This window comes from Harpegnathos saltator, unplaced genomic scaffold, assembly GCF_003227715.2.
Source record: "Harpegnathos saltator strain DR-91 unplaced genomic scaffold, Hsal_v8.6 scaffold184, whole genome shotgun sequence".
NCBI classification, from domain to species: Eukaryota; Metazoa; Arthropoda; class Insecta; order Hymenoptera; family Formicidae; genus Harpegnathos; species Harpegnathos saltator.
The window spans coordinates 1,342,763-1,363,493 of record NW_020229966.1 but is presented as its reverse complement, the minus strand read 5'-3'; the positions used below and the strand labels follow the sequence as shown (position 1 = coordinate 1,363,493).

The following is a 20,731-nucleotide window of genomic DNA, read 5'->3' as shown; positions in this document are numbered from 1 at the left end:
AAAGGGAAACAGCAATCTGAGCATTATTAGACGAATAAAAATCAATACTTGTAAAATTTATATCAGATTCTAAGATCATTATTCATAGTTTTTTAAATTATGTGCAATTTTTCATTGAGAACATAACAAATTTGTATTCATAAACCTTAGCTTGCCTTAGCAATCTTGCTTGAATAGACATTCATATTTTATGAGAAAAGAAAAGTAGAACTCATGTTACGTGAAATTAGTTTAACGAATAATCAAATTTCAAGCTATTTTTCAGATGATAAACTGTGAATGCTGATCTAATTTCGACTCGGGTATGTCCTTACTTCGAATAAGGTCCGTTAAAATCAGAAAAATCTTGCGTAATAATAATGACTCGAGATACCTCGAATACCATATATGATGTATCGCTGTCCACGTCTCTCGGCGCGCTCCAAGTCTTCTCTGCATCCTGACTTCTCGATCCGACGTCCTCCTTCTGGTTACTCCGTCGCAGCACCCCCGGATACTCCATCGTAGCACTGGCGACGACACTGACTCTAGCTCTAACACTCGCGCAAGTAAGATTCGGACAAAGAAACGCGTATTAACCGATACGACTACCGACACTCGTACTCTGCGTCGCGGTATGCGCGTCGTTCGTCGGCCCGAGGCGCAATGTCCTTTCCGCAATCACGGAGTCATGTATAAGCGTATGAAAACAAACAATCGGGAAGGCACGGTTACCCCCCACTTTGCCGATCAGTGTTGATGCCTGCGTCGTCCGTTAGCTGAAAATGAAAACAACTCGTATTTTCAAAGCATGCCTGTAAGAGATTCGCTTCAAACTTCGTAATACTTTACGTCTGTCCCAAGAATCATATTACGCCGAATTTAAACCGTCTCTATTGACATGCGAATTTTGTCTCGTTCTTATTAAATGTTAGATTATCCGCTGCGGACAATAAGTCTTCTACTTTTCATCTAATATTCAATGATAATAAATAACATTTAATTGCATTCGTTTGACATTTTTTATTTCGAAAATAAAATAATATATAATATATACCAGGGTGAGATTTCACCCATGACAACATCAACGTGATTTTCTTTGTTGCTTTTTTTAAAAGTTCAGATATTTCGTCGACTCGCGGGATATTTATAATCGGAGTCTCGTCGCGTTAATTAACACGTTAATTAACGCGTTAATTAACACGTGCTCCTCCGAGCGGATCGAATGCTCACCGACAGCCACTGTCAGTGCCACGAGCGAATGTCCGGAGCGGACGGGGTGCTGAATTAAGAAGCAAGACGAAGGAAACGGGACGCGGGTAACGATACATCATGCGTCTTCAGACGCGTCAAATTCGAGCTGCACTTTGATACAGCAACATATATTCGAAGATTTAACATTTAATACGTACTTTTATTTTTCCTGCTCCTCTTCCCTCCTCACCGCACTTTTAGACCTCCCGGCATAGTTTGGCATAGAGATGGCAACTGTGGCTGCAGCACGGACATAAACCGCCTGAAAATGGATGTAGCACAGACTTCCACCACATGCAGATTTTACCACCGAGACCTGAAAGTGGATGTAGCATCGTAGTTCCCCTCTGAAAATAGATGCAGATGGCGTCCTTTCCCAGTGCGGAAAGTCAGTCTCGCAGAAAATGCCGTGTTGGCCGCTTTCAGGTTTCTCTTTGGGGTTATCCTGGATTATCCGCTTTCAGATTTCTCTCTGCTGGTACGGAGGAAGAGAAAATTGTGAGGACATCTTTCGTAATGTGAAGCAACTGTATTATACGAGTATACAATTAATTTGAAGAACTATAAAAGACGTGAAACCAGACATTAGATTGTCGTGTACGTCTTGCAGCGGGCGCCAAAATGCGCTTGAGCTGACTGGAGTAGAGTGATTGTATGTGAGAAGTAACAAAATATACAAATATATTATTGTAATATTTGATGGTTTGAATTTTAACAATTAATTAAAATGTCGCTAAAAAAAAATCCTATGCGATATGCTCATCAAGAAGGACACACTGATGTTTGTTATTATTCCGGCCAAAAGTAAATAAAATAATATATTATTTATCATTTGTGTAATGTTTGAATAGAGTCATTCTTGTAATATTTGTAATTGTAGGAGAGGACTAATTACTTGTGGCTGTGATGGAGATGTTAGATCCTGGTTGAATATAGTAGACGATGATCCAACCACTAGTTGTATCTCTGAACAAGCAATTACAGCAATTTCAAAGGTAATCAATAACTATAAAGCGTAAGTTATAATAGCAAAAAGAATTTAAATGTCTCTAAACAAAAGAAATTCTATATGAAAAGAAATCTTGAAGTTACAAATGAAAGAGTTTTATATCTAATAAATATTTATGATTTTATATAGAATGGCAAGATTTTTGTAGGTAATGATAATAATACAGTACAAATACTCACTTATCCTGACTTAGAGAAGGAAGGAATAGTAACTAGATTTTCAGCACCAGTCTCAGCATTGGCCACAGCAAAAGACAGTAACTTGATAGCATCTGGATCCTGGTATGTGATATATACAGTGCTTAAAAATTCATGTTATTTGCACAGAGAGAAATTAATTAATTCTTGACAACTGGATATTTTTCAAGTGATATGCGAATACAAGTCACAAACATCAATACATTAGATAGCACAGAATTAGAGGGACATGAAGCACCTATCTTGGGCTTGTCGTTAGATCCAAAAGAAGAATTTGTGGTAAATATTATATATTTTATCTGCAATAATTTTTTATTGTTTTGATAACTTAATGATTATAAATTATAAAATCATAATATTTTGAATTACTTAAAATATCATTTTTTTAGGCATCCTCTAGTGCAGATGGATCCATTCGAATATGGAATATTAAAGAGAAGCGAGCTACACACATTTGGAATAATATTGTGCCAAAATGTAATTCATTTTTTACTGCAAAATCATATTGCACACCATCTTTTAAATGTACAGATGGTAGCTGTCTCGCATATCCATCCAACAAAGATGTAGTAATAGTGGAGAGATCATCCTGGAGGGAATTGTATAGACTAAAATATCCTAATTTGAAAGCTGTAAGCTGTTTTAGTTTTATCTAGTTATGATAATGATTGATCGTATATATCATCATTCTTTTCTTGTTTTTATAGGATTTCAGCATTTGTAAATTTTCCGAATGTGGCACACGTGTTGCTGCTAGTTCACTGTATGGAGAAATAGTTGTATGGGATATAGAATCTAAAAATGTGATTGGATATCTTGAACACGAACAGAATAGTAAAATCACTGCGTTAGTTTGGCACCTTGATCATTCCAATGAAATTGCATTCTGTGATGCACTTGGCAAATTAGGGTGCATTGATGTGGTAAGAAAACATATACTCCACACTTATATATCTATCAAAATTTTATGAACTTGTTTGGAAAGATACTGATTCTTAATTTCTCTAGATAAGCCCTGATAAATCTGAGATTGAAGCAATCCCAGATTTGGAGAAAAATGAATACATAACAAAAGATCGAGTAGAGGACGTCGAAGAGGACGACAACGAGGAAAATGCGATATCTTTGGATAAAATTAAGGCTTCTGCTAATTTGCAAGATAACGAAAACGAAGATTCCGACGATGGCAGCTCCGATGCACCTGCGAATAATATGAAAATCGTGGCCGATCTACAATCGTGTTTTCAACCAAGCTCGACACCCTCTCATTTATTGTCCTACTACATGGTGTAGTATAACAATGACATTTTTACTTTGTATACTCTTGTAAACATCACTAAATTTTGAGACTAAATTTTAGACGTTTCCAGGTGTGGAATGATGTGGGTATGGTCCGGAGTTTCTCAGTGGACGACGAGAAAGATAGCAGCATTGAAGTGGAATTTCACGACGCTACGATTCATCGTAGCATGCATATCAACAATTATATGAAGCACACTATGGCTGCTTTATCTGCTCAAGCACTCGCAATGAGCTGCCAAGCCTTGGAGGATAGTCCTAGTAAAATAGTCGTGTTGGCTCTACAAGGTTGATCAGTTGTAATTTCTATAGTGCAATATTTTGCATACAAAAAATTTGTATGCAAAGTTGAAATCATATCTAACAAACTCAATAATTCCTTCGTGCATCAGGTTGGGGCACCGGAAATAAGGAGTGGTCCATGGATATGCCGGAGGACGAACAAGTGGAGTGTATAGCGGCCGGCGACAATTTCGTAGCGGCCGCTACATCTAGAAGAAATTTAAGGATATTTATGATAGGTGGCACGCAGCGCGAGGTCATAGGTTTGCCCGGGCGCGTGGTTACGATGAACGGTTTGAGAAATCACCTTCTAATAGCTTATCATACCGCAGTTGGTGAGTAAACACATATTATCGCGATGACAAACTGGCATCCTGAAGCTTCCAATTACGAATCCGTTTCTTGAGTGAATAGGTACGAACGGCGATCAGCATATAAACCTACTGTGGATACAAGTGCAAGGAGTCTCCTTACGAAGTCAAACCCTGACGGTACCTTTGTCTCCAAGTTCGGATCTCATGTGGTTGGGATTGACCTCCGACGTTGGCTCTCCCATCACCATGGATGCCGATGATGTTGTTAGGATATACGACAAAAGGTCTTGCCTATGGAGAGTGGTATGCGATACGAATATAACGGTAGGTTTTACGCAAATTTCTCGATTACTTCCTAGTGCTTATAATCTGTCGTCTCTTCATCTGATCTCTTAGAACAAGGGCAAGTCGGATCATTACTTCGTGATCGGTGTGAGTGAACGGGAGCAAATTATGCGCTGCATCCTGTGTAAAGGTGGTTTTTACCCACCCACAACACCACGGCCGATAGTCACCGAGGTGCCGTTCTCCGTGCCTCTTTGCGAACCGGAATCTGAGAGGACGGAGAAGGAACGCAAATTGTGGCAGATAGGCAGCAGTCCGTTGGACGAGACTGAAGCAATATTAATTCTAATAGCGGTAAGCAATCTGTGAATGCTTTTCAGACTCTTTGAACCTCTCATGCTTCTTACAACTTTCGAGTGAAAGTTGAGTATTGATTGATTGTTTTGGCAATTAGCACGCCTGTCGAAACAATCTGGAATATCGCGCGGTGGATATCTGCGAGCAAATCGCTTCCGTGGAGGCGATAGATATGGCTATCAAATACGCCAGGCGTATCAATAAAAGAGCGTTGGCGAGTAAGCTGGAGTCGATCGCCGATATGAAGGAGGAAAAGAAGGAGAAGGAAAACACGGAGAATCATCAGGACAATTTCACGAATGACGATTCTAATAATATCCACGATGAGGAGACAGACGATGTGCCATTACCAGCTATTAAGAAACCAGAAGTGGAGATCAAGCCGTTGGCGATGAGCCAGACATTGAGGAGAGTGAATCCATTTTTAAAATCGGAAAACTCTTCTCCATCGGCGAGAGGTAAGCGAAGCTTGTGGTAATAATTGCTGAAGGTTTATATGTATAATGTAACGCATAATGTAACGATCCGCAAACGTATGATTAGATGATTGTAATTAATAAAAATATAAATAAGAATTCGAATCACAGATGCCACACGTATCGATATGTTACAATTTTACGGATGTAATGTAGATACATACAAAACGTCCAAGTTGGCATCAAATGTTTCGATGTACTTCGGGTTCTCTTCAATAGAACAAACGAACATATCCACACGCATTAACACTTATGATTCAAGTTCTTGCTCCTTCCTGATATTTCATAGATGATATTTAATCTTTTCTTTTACCAATGTCACTTCATCATTAGGAATATTTGTTCATTTGATCTTATTATGGTAGGTTTAGCTGGCTTGAACAATTTGCCGGAGAAACCTCAGAAGGTTGCGCCAATAAAATCCGTGATGGCCAAGCCGAAATCAAAAGATGGCCCTAAGAAAGAATCGTTCGTTAACTGGTACGCCAAGAACAAGAAGAATCTGCAGGAAGAATTTCCCGAACTAAGTATTCCCGAGTTAACGAAAATCGGCTTAACGCGATTCAAAGAGCAGACGAAGCAGCCGAGTTCGGACACTGTGACAGGCTCGACAACGAGGGAGGATAAGAAACGAAAATTGTCGAATCCTGAGGACGAGCACGAAACAAAACGATCCACTGCCAGCATCCTTAGTGAATTCGCGTACGACAAGTAAATTTTGTCCCAAACGGTTAAATGGAAATCACATTTTAATACTTGCTTAATCGATCGTTTTAATATACGCGATAAGTTTTATTATTATCGCGCTTTTTATTCTCACGAAATTAAACAAGATTAAAGGGATACGAATGATTCCTTTCTTTTTCGTTTGTACACTTGTATATTTATTTATATTTGTGTTCCGTTATATGTATATTAAAAGAGGATTCACGAAGTGAGAAATCAATTGTACCGATGTTAAAAATATGACGAGAGAAATTGACTTCGTAACTCCGAAGTATAGCATTGAGGAAGCCTTTGAGAACATTGCAATAAATCAGCTGTTATTGAGACGACAAGAGGTATTTATGCGATAAGTAGATAATGATCGGCGTAAATTTGTGCAGCGGTGAAAAGGTGTCACGCTCGCGAATGCGCGCGCTTGTGCTCCGCATCCACCCTTCCGCTAAGTCGATAAGGCAGAATGGTGGGAAAATTAAGTTCTGTTTTTAGTTTGCTTCGGTCTCTCGCACGCTCGACACGGTAGTATACGGCGACAGTGCGGAGCATCGTATCGTGTCGCGTTCGCCGAAAATAAATTCGCCATACAGACGAGAGAGACAGTGGTAGCGTAGGTAAAAAGCACCGGTCAAACGATGAAAGGTAAGTCAACCTGCGACTCGGACGACTCTGTCGTGAATTATCCATGCGTGAGAAAGCTCGACCGAGAACAAGTGCTAAATATACACTTGAAACGGCCGTGACAGTACGAATGAAAAGCGTGTCTTTAATTACATCATCGGGATGCACACGCCGTGACGATTGCTTAGCCGAATGCAGTTTTCGCGAGGATCGAAATTGTGCGTGTCTCTGCTGTTCTCGTCGTGACCGCAATTTAACACTGCGTGATTTAAACAGTGTGTAACATACGTTAACGAGCGTTTCCCGACGTTCTATTTTCCTTTTTCCGTTTTATCACGCAATAGAAAATATGTCACAAGTTATTCGATTTTAATATAGGTCACGACGGATGATATACAATGTCTGCACTGATGAGCGATGTATATCAGACTTTATCAGACGCATATATTGAATTGTCAGTCACTCCGTACTTTGGTTTGCGAATATTTTCACTTCACAAACTGATCTTCGACATATGAGCTAAATTATACCTAATTGCTCCCTCTAAACGTGTGATTTCAATCGCTCGGTCAGATGATTGCACACCGTCCGTCTGTTCGTTCGTTCGCTTACTCGCTCGCTCGTCGTGCACGATGAAATTATCATTTAAAGAAACGCATATTACCGCTAAGTATATAATTAATTGAATATCGATGTTTCTTCGTTTCATCGGAAATAATTTTCGTAATATCCATTATTCATCAGGCATATCGCACAATATACTGCATAAATTATTCATATTGCGTTTCGGATTGAAAATACTTCGGTATGTTACGTCACCATACACAATTATATCGCAAATTATCATTATTCATGTCAAAAATTTCCAACTTGCTCGGAGAAATCTGACTATTATTTTTTACGTGCGACGATTAATGACCTTCTAATAGAGACGAATTGTCGTTTATAGTATAATGTGTACTATTAATTGATTTAATATTTCATTACTCGTAAATGATGCGAAACTTTAAACCACTCTGTTTTTCTTTTTCCGTTTTATCACGCAATAGAAAATATGTCACAAGTTATTCTATTTATAGGTCGCGGATGATATACAACATTTTCACTGATAATCGATGTATATCTTTATCAAACGCATATATTGAATAGTCAGTTACTCCATTAGTCCGTACTTTGTTTTGCGAATATTTTCACTTCACAACTGTCAAGGAAAGAACGACGATTTTATCTTCAGTTTCATTTAAAAACAATTGCAACTCTGCGCAGTTAAAATTATCGTCAAACGATTACATATCACGCAGCAGCAGTAATGTTGTAATGCTAATGCATATTTCCCTATATACTTTGCAGCAGATATTCGTTGTCATTGTTGTCTCTTAGCAGTAAAGAACATAAACTGAAGACATGCTTCACGACATCGAGAAAAATTGGCACGAACTAGGTAATGCCGCTATTACTAGGTCCATTCATCTTCGTAGAACTAAACTAGAAGGCACACTGTGCAATAAGCTGGAGTGAAGGGAAGTATACTTATTTCACTCCAACATATCGCACTATAGCTCATATATTATCGCAGAAGTTCATCGAAAATAAACAAAGCTACTGTTTGCCACGCTTAACATTTGAGCAGAGTTCGTATCAATAATATTTTTATTAACTACAAATATATTTTGTTCAATAATGCTGTCATCATTATTATTATTTGTTTTCTTAATCTGCGGAGTTAGTATATACTGATTAGAATATTATAATACGCATATTTTCGTCTTATTAAATAAATTGTATCAATAAATTAACGTCATCGTTAATGTGATTTCGGAACACGGAAATTTTGATATCATTACCGAAATATTTTGCAATGTCTTTTCGTATTTACTTCAAAACATGAGCGCGAACGTATCCCGACGAGAAAATCCGAATCGTATTTTAGAAGATAATATTTGTACAATATTATGCGAGGAACAATATTTAATCTCTACATATGTTTTGAATATATACGGGCATAAAGACGCACGCAGAAAGTGAGAATTTTGTTATTTCTTAAGAGAAAATGTCTGATGAGATCTATTCTTTTATCTGAAAGGACAATAGTGTGACTTTTATATGAGATCATAACGATGTGATTTGATTGTTTTAATAAAGTTAATAAAGTTAGAAAAATAAAAGAAAATGAAGTTCGTCGCGCATTCAATAAAAATGATCTTTTTAATAAATTAAGCAAACTTATCGACGCGAGGCTTCGTCGCTGTTTTAAAATTAAATATTTTTGCATGACTTGTAGTTCTACTTGTGCGCGCATAGATTCCACTAGTTGCATTTCTTACTTTGAACACGGCATAAATGCATGGCATTTCATTTGCAAGAACGGATTGTTTTTCGTGTATTTTAATATCAACATCAGCTAATTGGTAGCTCTTACATTTTTATTTCGCTCCCGCGAAATAAAAATTACGAATGTGATTTGCATTCTGCAATGAGCATTTTAGATCGATTTGTTAAACGGAACAAGATGTCAAATTCTTTTAACGTTGCAAGTAACGATATTCATTCTCAGAACAACGGAAAAACGGCCGAGGAACGTAAGTGAATTCCATCAAACACTATGCACACAAATTTCGTACAATCCTTAGTCTATCAATATGCGGTAGATAATTCGAATTATTGTGCAAACACAATCCAGATACGTTAATTCTATCTTACATAAAACTCTGCGAGCGACTCATAAACGCAAGATACCGCAGAGTATGCAAATGGATGGATAATTAGAATAATGATATGATATCTTGATAATTTTTGGTAGTCTCTTTTGTGTATATAGACACTTGATTATCGTTATCTTTCGTGGATATTAAATTTCTGCGTGCTCACTTACGCACGCACATACACACGCACGCATATGATACGTAATTGTTTTTTTGGCGCGTCACACGTCGATATAATCTTCTACGTACATTTTCCTCATTGGAATAATCGAACCGTCTCGCGGAAAACAAAGATCGAGTCTCTACGTATGACATCAGTGTTTCATCATGTATACGCTTGGGAAGCAGCGTATTTTCAAGCAAGGAGGATGCCTTTTACGGACCACATGTGAAGTATACGCGCGATGTTAAACATATTGTTATGCACTTCCATTCCATATGAGAAATCGAATGCACTCTCACACATGCGCTGTTTAATACGTGCGGAAACGAATGCGGTTGCACTTATTTATCGTCCAAATGCGATACAGACTTGCGGTGTACTTCGCTGGCTTTCTGCGAATAACTCTCGCCAACATGACGCGTTCATTGCTAAAGAGCCATGATATACTCTCAATTCCATGTAGCGTATAATGACAAATTGTTATTCCCTTCTCGCGCGACTACGTCACATTGGTGCGCCGTGTTCTGTGCGTTTGCACCAGCTGATGGTGATTTTCCTGACGTTGTTTAAACTTCCCTTACTAATGCACATATTCTCTCCGTATTTCTCGTTAATTCATCGCGATATACATTTTAATATCATAAATTCCCGAAGTTGCGTATGTAGCTTACGTAATTGCGCGCCGAGGTGGCCGCATGTTCTATGTGCAAGCCAACATGACGGCTACTGTTGCGGTTTGCGTACGCTTACCATGTTACAATCTCAGATACATCGTCGAGTATCGTTACTGCAAGCGGCGATATGCATAGATGTGCTCACGTGTATCGCGCCAGTACAATGACACCGATAATTTACCGAATTACATCACCAACCACAGAGGCCTATTAGGTAATACCGGTTTCGCATATTCGTGGAGTTTTTCATTCAGTCGTTGCGGTTGCTTATCGCGATGAATCCCATTGCGGTTGCCGATACATATGTCGCATATAGTACGTAATCGATGGGCTATCTGAGATTCTTGTAAATCTCGCGCAGATGCTGCGATAGAAATTTAAATCGAATTCTCGCAAGCTTGAAGCTTGCTAAAGCTCCGAGACCCGTGTGGCTGGTATTAATAGTTATACAGTCCGAGATAAGTGGTTTCGTTTTCGCTTCGCGAGATTCCACGTCTCCGAGTCAACGCTTGGTTTGGCCGGAGATGGTTCATCCATCACTCTCTTCGATCGATTTTATCAATCGATTTGGAAGCTGTTTGAACAGCCTGAGAATAACGTCTGATGGGGATCGAGATTAACAGCTAGCAATCGTAGAGTTAACGCGGAAATTCAATATCTTATATTATCGGATCAGCTTTGCGGAGGCTGCGGTTTAAACTAGAACACAAGGACGATCGATAGAAGCTAATATCCTGTCGAAACATTATTAATATCCCTTATAGTTGTACATCTCGTAGCGCTTCACTCATCTCGCAGCAGTACAGTGTGAGCAAACGCGACGGATGAGTTTTGCTTAGAAGATGTATCGCAGCTGTTGCGTGTCGGGATAATTTTCCCGATGTGCATAGAACAATGATTTGTCTCGTGTGTTAGTCGCAATAAAGCATAATCGCACACTTACGCCACGCCGCTCTGACGCGATCTAAACGCCACTTTCATTTTTCATATCGGACACATTGTGTTCTTCCAGGTCTCGTGCCGTTGGATGCCATCCAGGAGGCCATGGGCCACATGGGCCCATGGCACATTGTGATCGCGGTAGCGATCTCTCTCGTCAAATTCCCCGTAGCCTGGCATCAACTCTCCATCGTGTTCCTCGCACCGCCCACTAATTTTACGTGTGCCACGCCGTTATCAGCCATAAACGAATCCATGTTTATGAGATGCGAGGTGAATGTAGGAAACGGCACTGTGGAAAAATGTACCAGCTTTAGATATGACAGGCGAATATTCCGAGACAGTATTATAACGCAGGTTCGTAGCGTTTCATCTGCTTAATTTAATATTTACCCAACACGATTTACACAATGATAATTACATGTTTTTTGAGTCGCATGGCGTAATGCCACTATCTAATGTGTCCGATATAATATAGAAGAATGAAAATTACATGTTTGTTAAATTGTACGCACGCACAATGTACATCATGTAATTATATCTTTTTAATCGAATAAAATAAAAGGCGTCATAATATTTGACAAACAGCACAAGTTGTAATAATTGAAGCACAATGATCCTTAATTTTTTTTCTTAGTGGGACTTGGTGTGCGATAGAGAACAATTAGCGAATGTTGCGCAGTCCTGTACAATGTTTGGCGTGCTAGTTGGCAATTTAATCTTTAGCATGATGGCTGACAGGTATATTACACTTTAACGCTATAATTATGACAGTTATATACATACCCAAGGCCTTTTGTCATTCTGTTTTTTTTTACACAGAATTGGCCGGAAGAAGCCGTTGATGATTGCAATAGCCTTGCAATCGATCACAGGATTCGCGAGCGCGTTCGCACCGTGGTACGAATTGTTTTTGGTACTGAGATTCATCTGCGCCTTAGCCACTGGTGGAACGATGCTCGTCAGCTTCGTCTTGCGTAAGTCTAATGCGTCCTACATTGATGCCGTAGCTCGTCTCTACGTACGTGAAATTAATCGATTAATTAATTGTAGTTATGGAGATTATTGGGGTTGAATGGCGGTCGACAATGTCGGTTCTGTTCCACGCGCCATTCTTGTTCGGGCATCTCATGAACCCGTTAATATCCTATTTGACACGAACATGGTCAGGATTCCAAATGGCCGTCTCGATACCTTCGATTTTCCTATTAGTATATTATTGGTACGTACAGCAGTTGTGTTGTATTATCGCTAAAGCAGCATCTTATGACTTTTCACAGCTTTTGAACATTATCTCTCAAAAGTCGCTTCTTGCCAGATATAAAATTTGCCAAATATTTACCGTACTTAACGGTGACGACGAAGGATTAACGGATGCTCTCTGCGAAATAGGGTCATCCCAGAATCTCCGAGGTGGTTGTTGGCTATGGGCAAACCCAGACAAGCAGAACAGATTCTTCTGAAAGCCGCCAATCGGAACAAGATACCAATGGAGAACGTGAAACTAGCCCTCGAGACTCACGAAAGTCAGGCGGCGGTCCGACTGGGGAAGAACAACGAGAAATACAATATTACACATTTATTCAGAACTCCGAATATGAGACTGAAGACGATATGCGTGGCGATCAACTGGTTCGTCTGCGGCAGCTGCTTCTTCGGTTTGGCGCAATACATGGGTTACATCGACGGCAACATATTCATTAACATCGCCATTTCAGGTGATTCATCACGTAGTTTCCATGTCCACGTTGAATCGTTTTTTATATTTGACACGTAGCACAATGTCTGTGTGATATTTCAGCCGCCATGGAATTGCCGGGAACTGTGATAGTCTTGTTTCTAATATCACGAGTTTCTCGTTTGAAGATCTTGATAGGCGGGAACATCCTGTCCGGTGTGAGCTTGTTGCTAATAACTCTGGTGGCCGATACGAATATCCGAGTATTTTTAGCTTCGCTCGGTCTCGTAGGCATGGCCATCAGTTTCCCCACCATATACTTGTACAGCGGCGAAGTATATCCGACCGTCGTGAGAAACGTTGGCGTTGGTTTGGGAAGCATTGCCGCCAGGATCGGAAGTATTATCGCACCGTACATAGCGACGATGGTAATTTACATATGCATATGCATTATAATGCACGTCACATATACCGCGCGTTTTATAATGAAGTATATACATTAATCACACCTACATGAAAAATTTGAGATGAACTTTTGGTGCTTTTGGTTCTTAATAATTAAAGAGATACGATAATTTACAGGTTAACATCCAACCGTGGCTACCTCCAGTAATATTTGGCGTAGGACCATTAATAGGCGCCGTGCTCTGTCTACTTTTACCAGAAACAATGAACTGTGAATTGCCAGAGACGATAGAAGACGGTGAAAATTTTGGAAAGTACGTGAATGTTATATCAAATAATTCTATTACAGGCATTCATCGGTGTTAAGCCTTTTAGAGTACATGTATCTCTAATAAATATTATATGTTACAGGAAAAAAGGTAAAGAACGTGCGTCAACGTGATGGTGTACAAAATGTGTAATGAATGGTATACAATAGCTTCTGGTAATTGGAATTTGAATGTCATGTGATATCAAATATTAAGATGGCGCTTTAAAGCTTATCTAATTAGGATCTAATTGGTCTGTATTATCAAAGTATCGAATCTAATATCTTGTCTCTGCAAAAGAGATTGATGATGGTCTATCACACGTTTTCTCGAATATATCATAATGTAATTGAAAAACTTTGTGCTTAAAAAGAAAGGAAACTTTCATATATATTTATATTGTTATTGTATTTATGTTGTTATAGTGTTAAAATTTTATACCATTCAAGCGTTTTACAAGCAAATTAAATCTTTTTGCGCGATTTACATTAACAATTTATACTTTCACAAATATTTAACAATATTACCTCTTGGTTCGAAATCATTACAAAGACAATATTCACAATGAACATACATAGTGTTTATTTGAGATTCAAATATACAGCAAGAATTTTTTTACTTACTCATTGCCGCAATGTCTATAATAAATGTACAATTATTACTATAACATATTATATAATAAGTTATGTTTTATATGTTGCAGTAATATGCTTCTGATTCTCTTAATATACTTTGTAGATTACAAATTATATAATATGGACGAAAAATATCAGCTTATTACACATGATTAATAATAGATTATGCTATCAGATATATCAATATTTTCCACTAAAAATTAAAATAACGGAACTTTTTCGTATAACTTTATATTACAAATAAGTCCTTAAGAACTTTGACGCCTCCAAGTAACTATGTATAATAATAATTTCTTTTCACTACATTTACATAGATCTCAATCCGAATATATACAAAAATTCAAGATAAAACAATATGATGTCGTTTGCGTGAAAATGGATATAATAGTAATCTTTACACATTGCAATATCATCATTTAGAAGATTGTTACCCTTCTATTGTGAAGACATTTATGTAAAAAGGAACAAAATTAATAAATAGCTTCAAATCAGCTTTTCGCAGATTTTGTGCATCTGCGTTAGCAGATAGGATATATCTAGACCGTTCGAAACAAGGGGCAAAATCTGAGAATATATAACGCTGATACTAAGTAATAATACCTAACTTATTGGAGCCGAATATGATATTTTTGTTGGGCAATACACTCACCACACCGTTAGTTCGCTTATGCACAGCGTCGAACATCTGATTTCCATACTTAACAGTGTTACTTAAGGATCCTAACCAAGAAGACATGATACTCCTCGAAGCTGTTTTCTCCATAGTATACACTGTACCTGGAATATTTTTTAATTAGATGTACAAGATGTAAAATACATTGTTACACATCTGCACTCGACGAGAGAGAATAATATAGTTTTTATATAGAAGAAAGAAAACTTTATATGAGAGAGAATATTGATTAAAATAAAACTTACCTATCAAGAATTTAATAATTGCATTATTTACAGCATCCGGTTTTTCCTGATGCGGGAAATGCTGTGCACCCGGTATAACTTTAACGCTGGATGTTTCTGCATATTCGGAACTTTGAATGACAGTTTCTATCGTTACTAAGGGATCCATATTTCCGACTATCAGTAACATCTTGTTGTCAATCTGTTCATGTATGTTCAATTTTATGAATGGGAAATTGCGGTAATAATTAATTGGTCCCGTCCAGTCCTCTATAAAATACAATTTTGGTCATTTATATGTGTAAAAACGATTGAAGAAGGATGATAATATCGTATGAACACTAATTTACCTTTTCTGCTGAAGGTATATTTATATGCCTCAACATATTTTTTGTCGAGTTCGTTTCGTATCTGAAGATGTTGAAATGTATCATTGATGATTGATAAGTCTTCCTTAAGTGCGTCTATTTCTGGTAGAAATGGCAATCTGCTAAAATGTATCCATCTGGAATGTTAAATTATATAATTAATATATGTTATTATAATACCCGGAAGCTGTTAATACAGCAGATATAATCCCCGAGATATTTATAAATGCACTCACTTTCTATCCAACGTGGAATTTCCCGACACTCTGTTCCAATAGAGATTAGGATGAGGACTCGAAATAGCTACAAATTTGTAAATGAGATCCCCGTGAAGAGCAACCATATACCATCCTAGAAGCCCTCCTAGATCATGACCGATTATACTGCACGTTTTTACGCCGAGAGCTAAAATGAATTGCTTTAATTCGTTGATTATGATTTCTACTTTGTAAGATCGCTTGTTGGACGGCTTATCACTATCGCCAAATCCCTTTAAATCCAAAGCCACTACTCTAAAATGACACAAAATATGTATTACAATCGACATATCGAAGTGTTGCGTAATGCGTCGCATAAGTATATCTATAAAAAAGAAAAACACCTGTAATGTTCCGCGAGACAACGGATCTGTTCGCGCCAGGATAACCAGCAATCTGGGAATCCATGTAGCAATAACACCAACGGTTTATCCTTAAGCCCTGCTTCTAGATAATGAAATTTAACGCCCTAAAATAAAAAGAGATTAAAAACATGTTAAGCATGTTAAGACAAAAATACATATCTGTATTTTTCGCTTATTTTCATTGACACACACACACACACACACACACACGCACACAAAACATGTCCCATTAATTGCAATACTTTCTTCTTTAATACTGATCGATTTGTATCAAACAAAAGAAATAAATTTTAAAAATATGTATTCTTTTCTTGCGCGATATCTTGTTATTTTATGAAATTTATTGTATCTCCTTATCATTGCTCATTTTGCGAGTATGCACCGTCCAAAACGTAAAGTAACGATATCACTATAATTACGATAAGTGTTATGAATGCGTTCCGTGCATCATGAAGTAAATTAAATCAAACTCCTTCGTAAATTCAACTTCCAATATTATGATTCATTTTCTCTGGTAACATGATCTTCGTAACTTTTTTCTGATCAAAGGCCTGCTTTCTAGACTAAACAATTCGATATCATTGCATTTTTCAAATTTGTGAATAAAAAGGCAGACAATGAACTTGTAATTGTCTACTTTATAAATATCACCTCTTAATTAGGTTGCACTCGTCGTTTAAGGGACAATGTTAACTTTCGCAGGAAAATGCACCTGACAAAGCTAGCGGAAAATTTACGCACAAGTCTTGTCAAGATTTATGAACTTGATTATCATTGTCATAAAAAAATTGTTATTACACATATCATGTATTGTGGCACATAACGTGTGTAATGCACGTCAAATTTCTCTGTTATTTAGGTCTGCCTTGATAATTAGTATCAGAAGTTTATAATAAACTGCGTTAAAAAAAGAAACGAAAATCAGTTAAATATAGTCGCTTATCTCAGAGACCGTTTTCTGATCGGGATGCTGTAAACCATCCGTCGTGCACGTTTTATTCTCTTAACGCTTTTTACATCGTTCCTGAGTGTCATCTGCACTTGTGATATGACATATCATGACACTCTGATATCATGACATGAGACCGGCGCTACGATTTCATCGGACGATTTCATATCGGACAGTGATATAATTCGTCTGGATTAAATTATATCGTTATAACAAATTATATCGTTACAACGTTTGAGATGACATAAGCATGAAGAATTCGGCTCACATCGTTCGACACAATGGTCAGAGATTCGAAAGCTTCGCTGTAAAAATGAAGTCTACAATTCGTTTTAAATATAAATCATATCTGAAGCAATTTTTACAAATAATAACCTCGTTTATTCTTGCATCGAACTCTCAGGTTACATCAGATAAAAAATCCAATGTCGCTACGAGTGTTCAGTCACAGCGATCTTGAAGCTACCATAGGGATGCGAGTCGTTTCGAGAACAGTCTGTTGAACCGACCGTACCATCACGAGTTATCGTTGGGGTCACGAAGAAATACATTTCGCTTGTATCTCATGTTAACATATATTCACGCCACCCGAAGAGAACCAATATCGCTCACATGGATACACGTCACAAGACCACAGGTTTGCAATATAATTTTCTCACCTTGATTTTCACGTAGGAATGTGTGCCAAGGCTACTGTCGATCAAACACATCGGCGGCCGGTCTCGTTGTCGCAACACGAAGAAATTCTTGGGATCCCATGCCCATTTGAGTAGCCGCTTGGCGATCAAGTAGATGCCATAAATGAAGGACAAGAAGTGTAGCTGAATCGTCTCGAACGTAGACACACTCACGATCCTGTCGTCCATGATGATCGCACGATCGCGATCGAAGAATCAAGATGTGATTGAAGCCCGGTATGCCGGTGCAACTATGTCAAGCAGAACTCCCGACGGAAACCTGTTCCGTTTCTTATAATGACACTCGAAAGTCTTCTGTACAAACAACAAACTGAAGTGCCTGAGCGCTTATGTGTACGCACGTCGGCGACACGTGCGTCTCGTCACGCATTTGAAGCAGAGAAAGAGAGGAGAGAGAGAGAGAGAGAGAGAGAGAGAGAGAGAGAGAGAGAGAGAGAGAGAGAGAGAGAGAGAGAGAGAGAGAGAGAGAGAGAGAGAGAGAGAGAGAGAGAGAAAGCGCGCGCGCGATATCGCGCTCCGGGTCGTGATGTCGTGCGTTTCGTTTTTCGCAAAAGTTTCCGTACTCTTTCGAGAATGAAATATCGTTTCATACAGTATCAATGGGTACACCTCACAGAATCGCAATGTGATTGAGCGATTTATACGAGAGACAAATCACAATCGTTGGGCATGGTAACGACTCTCAATTAAAGCGCGCTATTTTTTATCTCATGACACGATCTTCCTATTTTGCTTCCTTCTTAGGACAACAGCACAGTAACACTGATAATGAAACAGAGCATCGATCGCTCATAGAACACAACAGTAGGACACTGACAGCGAAAGATCCGACTAGACTCTTTCAGTGCACAGTTTTAAACAAGTTACGCGCTGAGAATGACGCAACGAAACACGATGAAGATTGTTATCTAGCGGTTCATTAACGTGGAATTGCACATTATCGCTGGTCGTGGAACGGATATCATTGGTTGGACTTCTCGATCGTACAAGAGTGGAGGCTAACAAGGTATCTCCTTGTCGAATTTGTCCCCGCTGAGTAGACGTATCGTTTCGTAAACGATTTCGTTGATATATTCCAGGATATGTGTGTGATGAGTTTCTTCCACAGGCACATTTTTCTTCATAAGCATGACGTTTCGACATTTATAAATCCATCATTGATATTCAGCTCCGGTAATGGCGAACTAGTTGCTAAAAAAGAGAACAAAATAGAACATGAATTATGAATATTATGCAAAAGTTGTGAGATATACTCATGAAACTTATTCCATTAATATGTACTAATATATGTTTTATATAATATATTGAAATAATCTCTTTCTCTCTCTTTCTCTCTTAATTTCAAATCAATAAATAGATAGACTTACGCATTCAATTTCAAGAAAATATGAATCAAAATCATACGCTTCTTTTATCGCAGATCAAAAGATACAACAGTAATTTATACAACGAAAAGAAATTTGTCACATGCTATATTAAATGATATAACGTACAATCCAAAAGTGTCATTCAGAAGCTCCATTCACGAGAAACATTTTGTCGATGCTGAACCGTTATTCACTCGCTTTGATTTCTAACACACAACAGTTCTTTCTTCTTCTTTACAAATGATCGTCGTACAAGATGTCTCGTGGAAAGTTTAAATTGTCAGCCGACTGCTGTTGAACTGTGGACCGTTGTTGAACTATACACACGCTATCTCACTTCAACTTGCCGGCGTGACGTATAGCTTAGCTATATTTATCTTTATGATTGCGAAGCCTATGTTCCAACACGTTCCAACAAATCTGTGACTCACACACTTTCAGAACTAAATAATCTCTTCTTCCGTAGGTGTCGATCCCAGATCAAGATTTATGTCTGTATCTTATCTACATTTGAAACGTAGTATTTTTAGGCACACAGATTCAGTTTTAGATTCATGCCGAAAGATCATTTTCTTGTTGCTCAAAACCGCCTTTATAATTCTTATTCTCTAATTTGTTATTAATATTTATGTAAAGATGAAACATTTATGAGAAATTTTGTATATCTGTATCTTTTGACTTACAGTTCTAGTAAAGTAATATCTTTAGTGCAAACGTCATTGGCATTTTCGCGTTCGACACGTTTCATCTCGTGCTGTAAACGAAATCAGTATTAAAAATCTTTTTCTAAATCCTGGCATTCTGCTTTATCGACACAGTCGTGTGACACTGAATGATATAAATGTTTATCTGCAACAGGTAAATTTTCACAAAGCTGTCATCAACTTGTGAAGAATGTTACATCGCGGACTTTCTATATAAAAAGATTGTAGATTATTACTTTTCACCGCATACAAAATAAATTTGTTTGATTTGTGCAAAAAATTGGCAGCGGTGGGATTCGAACCCACGCCTCCGAAGAGACTGGTGCCTTAAACCAGCGCCTTAGACCGCTCGGCCACGCTACCAGTTGTGACTGTACAGCGTCACAAATCAATTTTCCTGAATTCATCTATCATCATATTTTATTCAGTAATTTAATGGAAGAATGAGATGAGTTCACAATTCGTAAACTGTATTTTATATATAAAGTTTTTTCTGTAATGTGGATTCATGAATTATGGATTGATCTCATTCTTCCTTCAATCTCATCCGCTAAGTTCGCAGAACTCTCGGTGCGACAAGTAATCTCGAAGTTGGCTTGTAAGTAATCGCTCATCGTGAAAAAATAACGGGTAATCTCTTGTGTATATCGTCTAGAGTAAGATTAGGAAAATGATCAGAAGTTTGCTGACGAGTTCGTGTAGTCGGCTTATTACTCGTACATCGTGAACGGTGACGTAACCGATGTTTCGAAAAACCATAGCAAAGAAAAAACTCAGCTACTTTTTAAGCTACTCTTTTCGCCTTTGTGTATCTGACAACAGGTAAAAC

The 20,731-nt window shown here is 38.1% G+C and overlaps 3 protein-coding genes and 1 non-coding gene across 8 annotated transcripts; 2 read left to right on the top strand and 2 right to left on the bottom strand.

Annotated features, from left to right (window-relative positions):
- The first annotated feature begins 1,960 nt into the window (after window positions 1–1,960).
- Window positions 1,961–6,504, top strand: LOC105183177 (Chromosome transmission fidelity 4). Of its 2 annotated transcripts, XM_019841412.2 has the most exons (13): window positions 1,961–2,037; window positions 2,114–2,228; window positions 2,372–2,523; window positions 2,610–2,718; window positions 2,829–3,071; window positions 3,147–3,362; window positions 3,448–3,726; window positions 3,810–4,026; window positions 4,131–4,355; window positions 4,435–4,658; window positions 4,731–4,973; window positions 5,074–5,434; window positions 5,818–6,504. In XM_019841412.2, the coding sequence occupies exons 1-13, from the start codon at window positions 1,961–1,963 to the stop codon at window positions 6,165–6,167; spliced, it is 2,811 nt and encodes a 936-aa protein (XP_019696971.1). In that variant the 3' UTR covers window positions 6,168–6,504. The 2 variants fall into 2 exon arrangements, with proteins under 2 accessions (XP_019696971.1, XP_025153504.1); XM_025297719.1 differs by lacking the exon at window positions 1,961–2,037 and having other exon boundaries at window positions 2,191–2,228; window positions 2,391–2,523.
- LOC105183178 (organic cation transporter protein) lies at window positions 6,386–14,334 on the top strand. 4 transcript variants are annotated; one of them, XM_011141126.3, is made up of 10 exons: window positions 6,389–6,814; window positions 8,144–8,234; window positions 11,345–11,628; window positions 11,909–12,012; window positions 12,094–12,248; window positions 12,325–12,493; window positions 12,664–12,989; window positions 13,073–13,377; window positions 13,532–13,668; window positions 13,766–14,334. In XM_011141126.3, the coding sequence occupies exons 2-10, from the start codon at window positions 8,198–8,200 to the stop codon at window positions 13,794–13,796; spliced, it is 1,548 nt and encodes a 515-aa protein (XP_011139428.1). In that variant the 5' UTR covers window positions 6,389–6,814; window positions 8,144–8,197; the 3' UTR covers window positions 13,797–14,334. The 4 variants fall into 4 exon arrangements, with proteins under 4 accessions (XP_019696972.1, XP_011139428.1, XP_019696975.1 ...); XM_019841413.2 differs by lacking the exon at window positions 8,144–8,234 and having other exon boundaries at window positions 6,386–7,068; XM_019841416.2 differs by lacking the exon at window positions 8,144–8,234 and having other exon boundaries at window positions 6,525–6,814.
- Window positions 14,335–14,754: 420 nt separating this feature from the next.
- On the bottom strand, window positions 14,755–18,219 carry LOC105183176 (epoxide hydrolase 4). Its single transcript, XM_011141123.3, has 6 exons — window positions 17,793–18,219; window positions 16,164–16,288; window positions 15,799–16,074; window positions 15,545–15,699; window positions 15,216–15,464; window positions 14,755–15,074 (listed from the first exon to the last, which is right to left on the bottom strand). The coding sequence occupies exons 1-6, from the start codon at window positions 17,997–17,999 to the stop codon at window positions 14,884–14,886; spliced, it is 1,203 nt and encodes a 400-aa protein (XP_011139425.1). The 5' UTR covers window positions 18,000–18,219; the 3' UTR covers window positions 14,755–14,883.
- A 1,964-nt stretch (window positions 18,220–20,183) lies between these two features.
- Window positions 20,184–20,265, bottom strand: TRNAL-AAG (transfer RNA leucine (anticodon AAG)). Its single transcript has one exon. It is a non-coding gene; the product is annotated as a tRNA-Leu (tRNA).
- Between the last annotated feature and the right edge of the window lie 466 nt (window positions 20,266–20,731).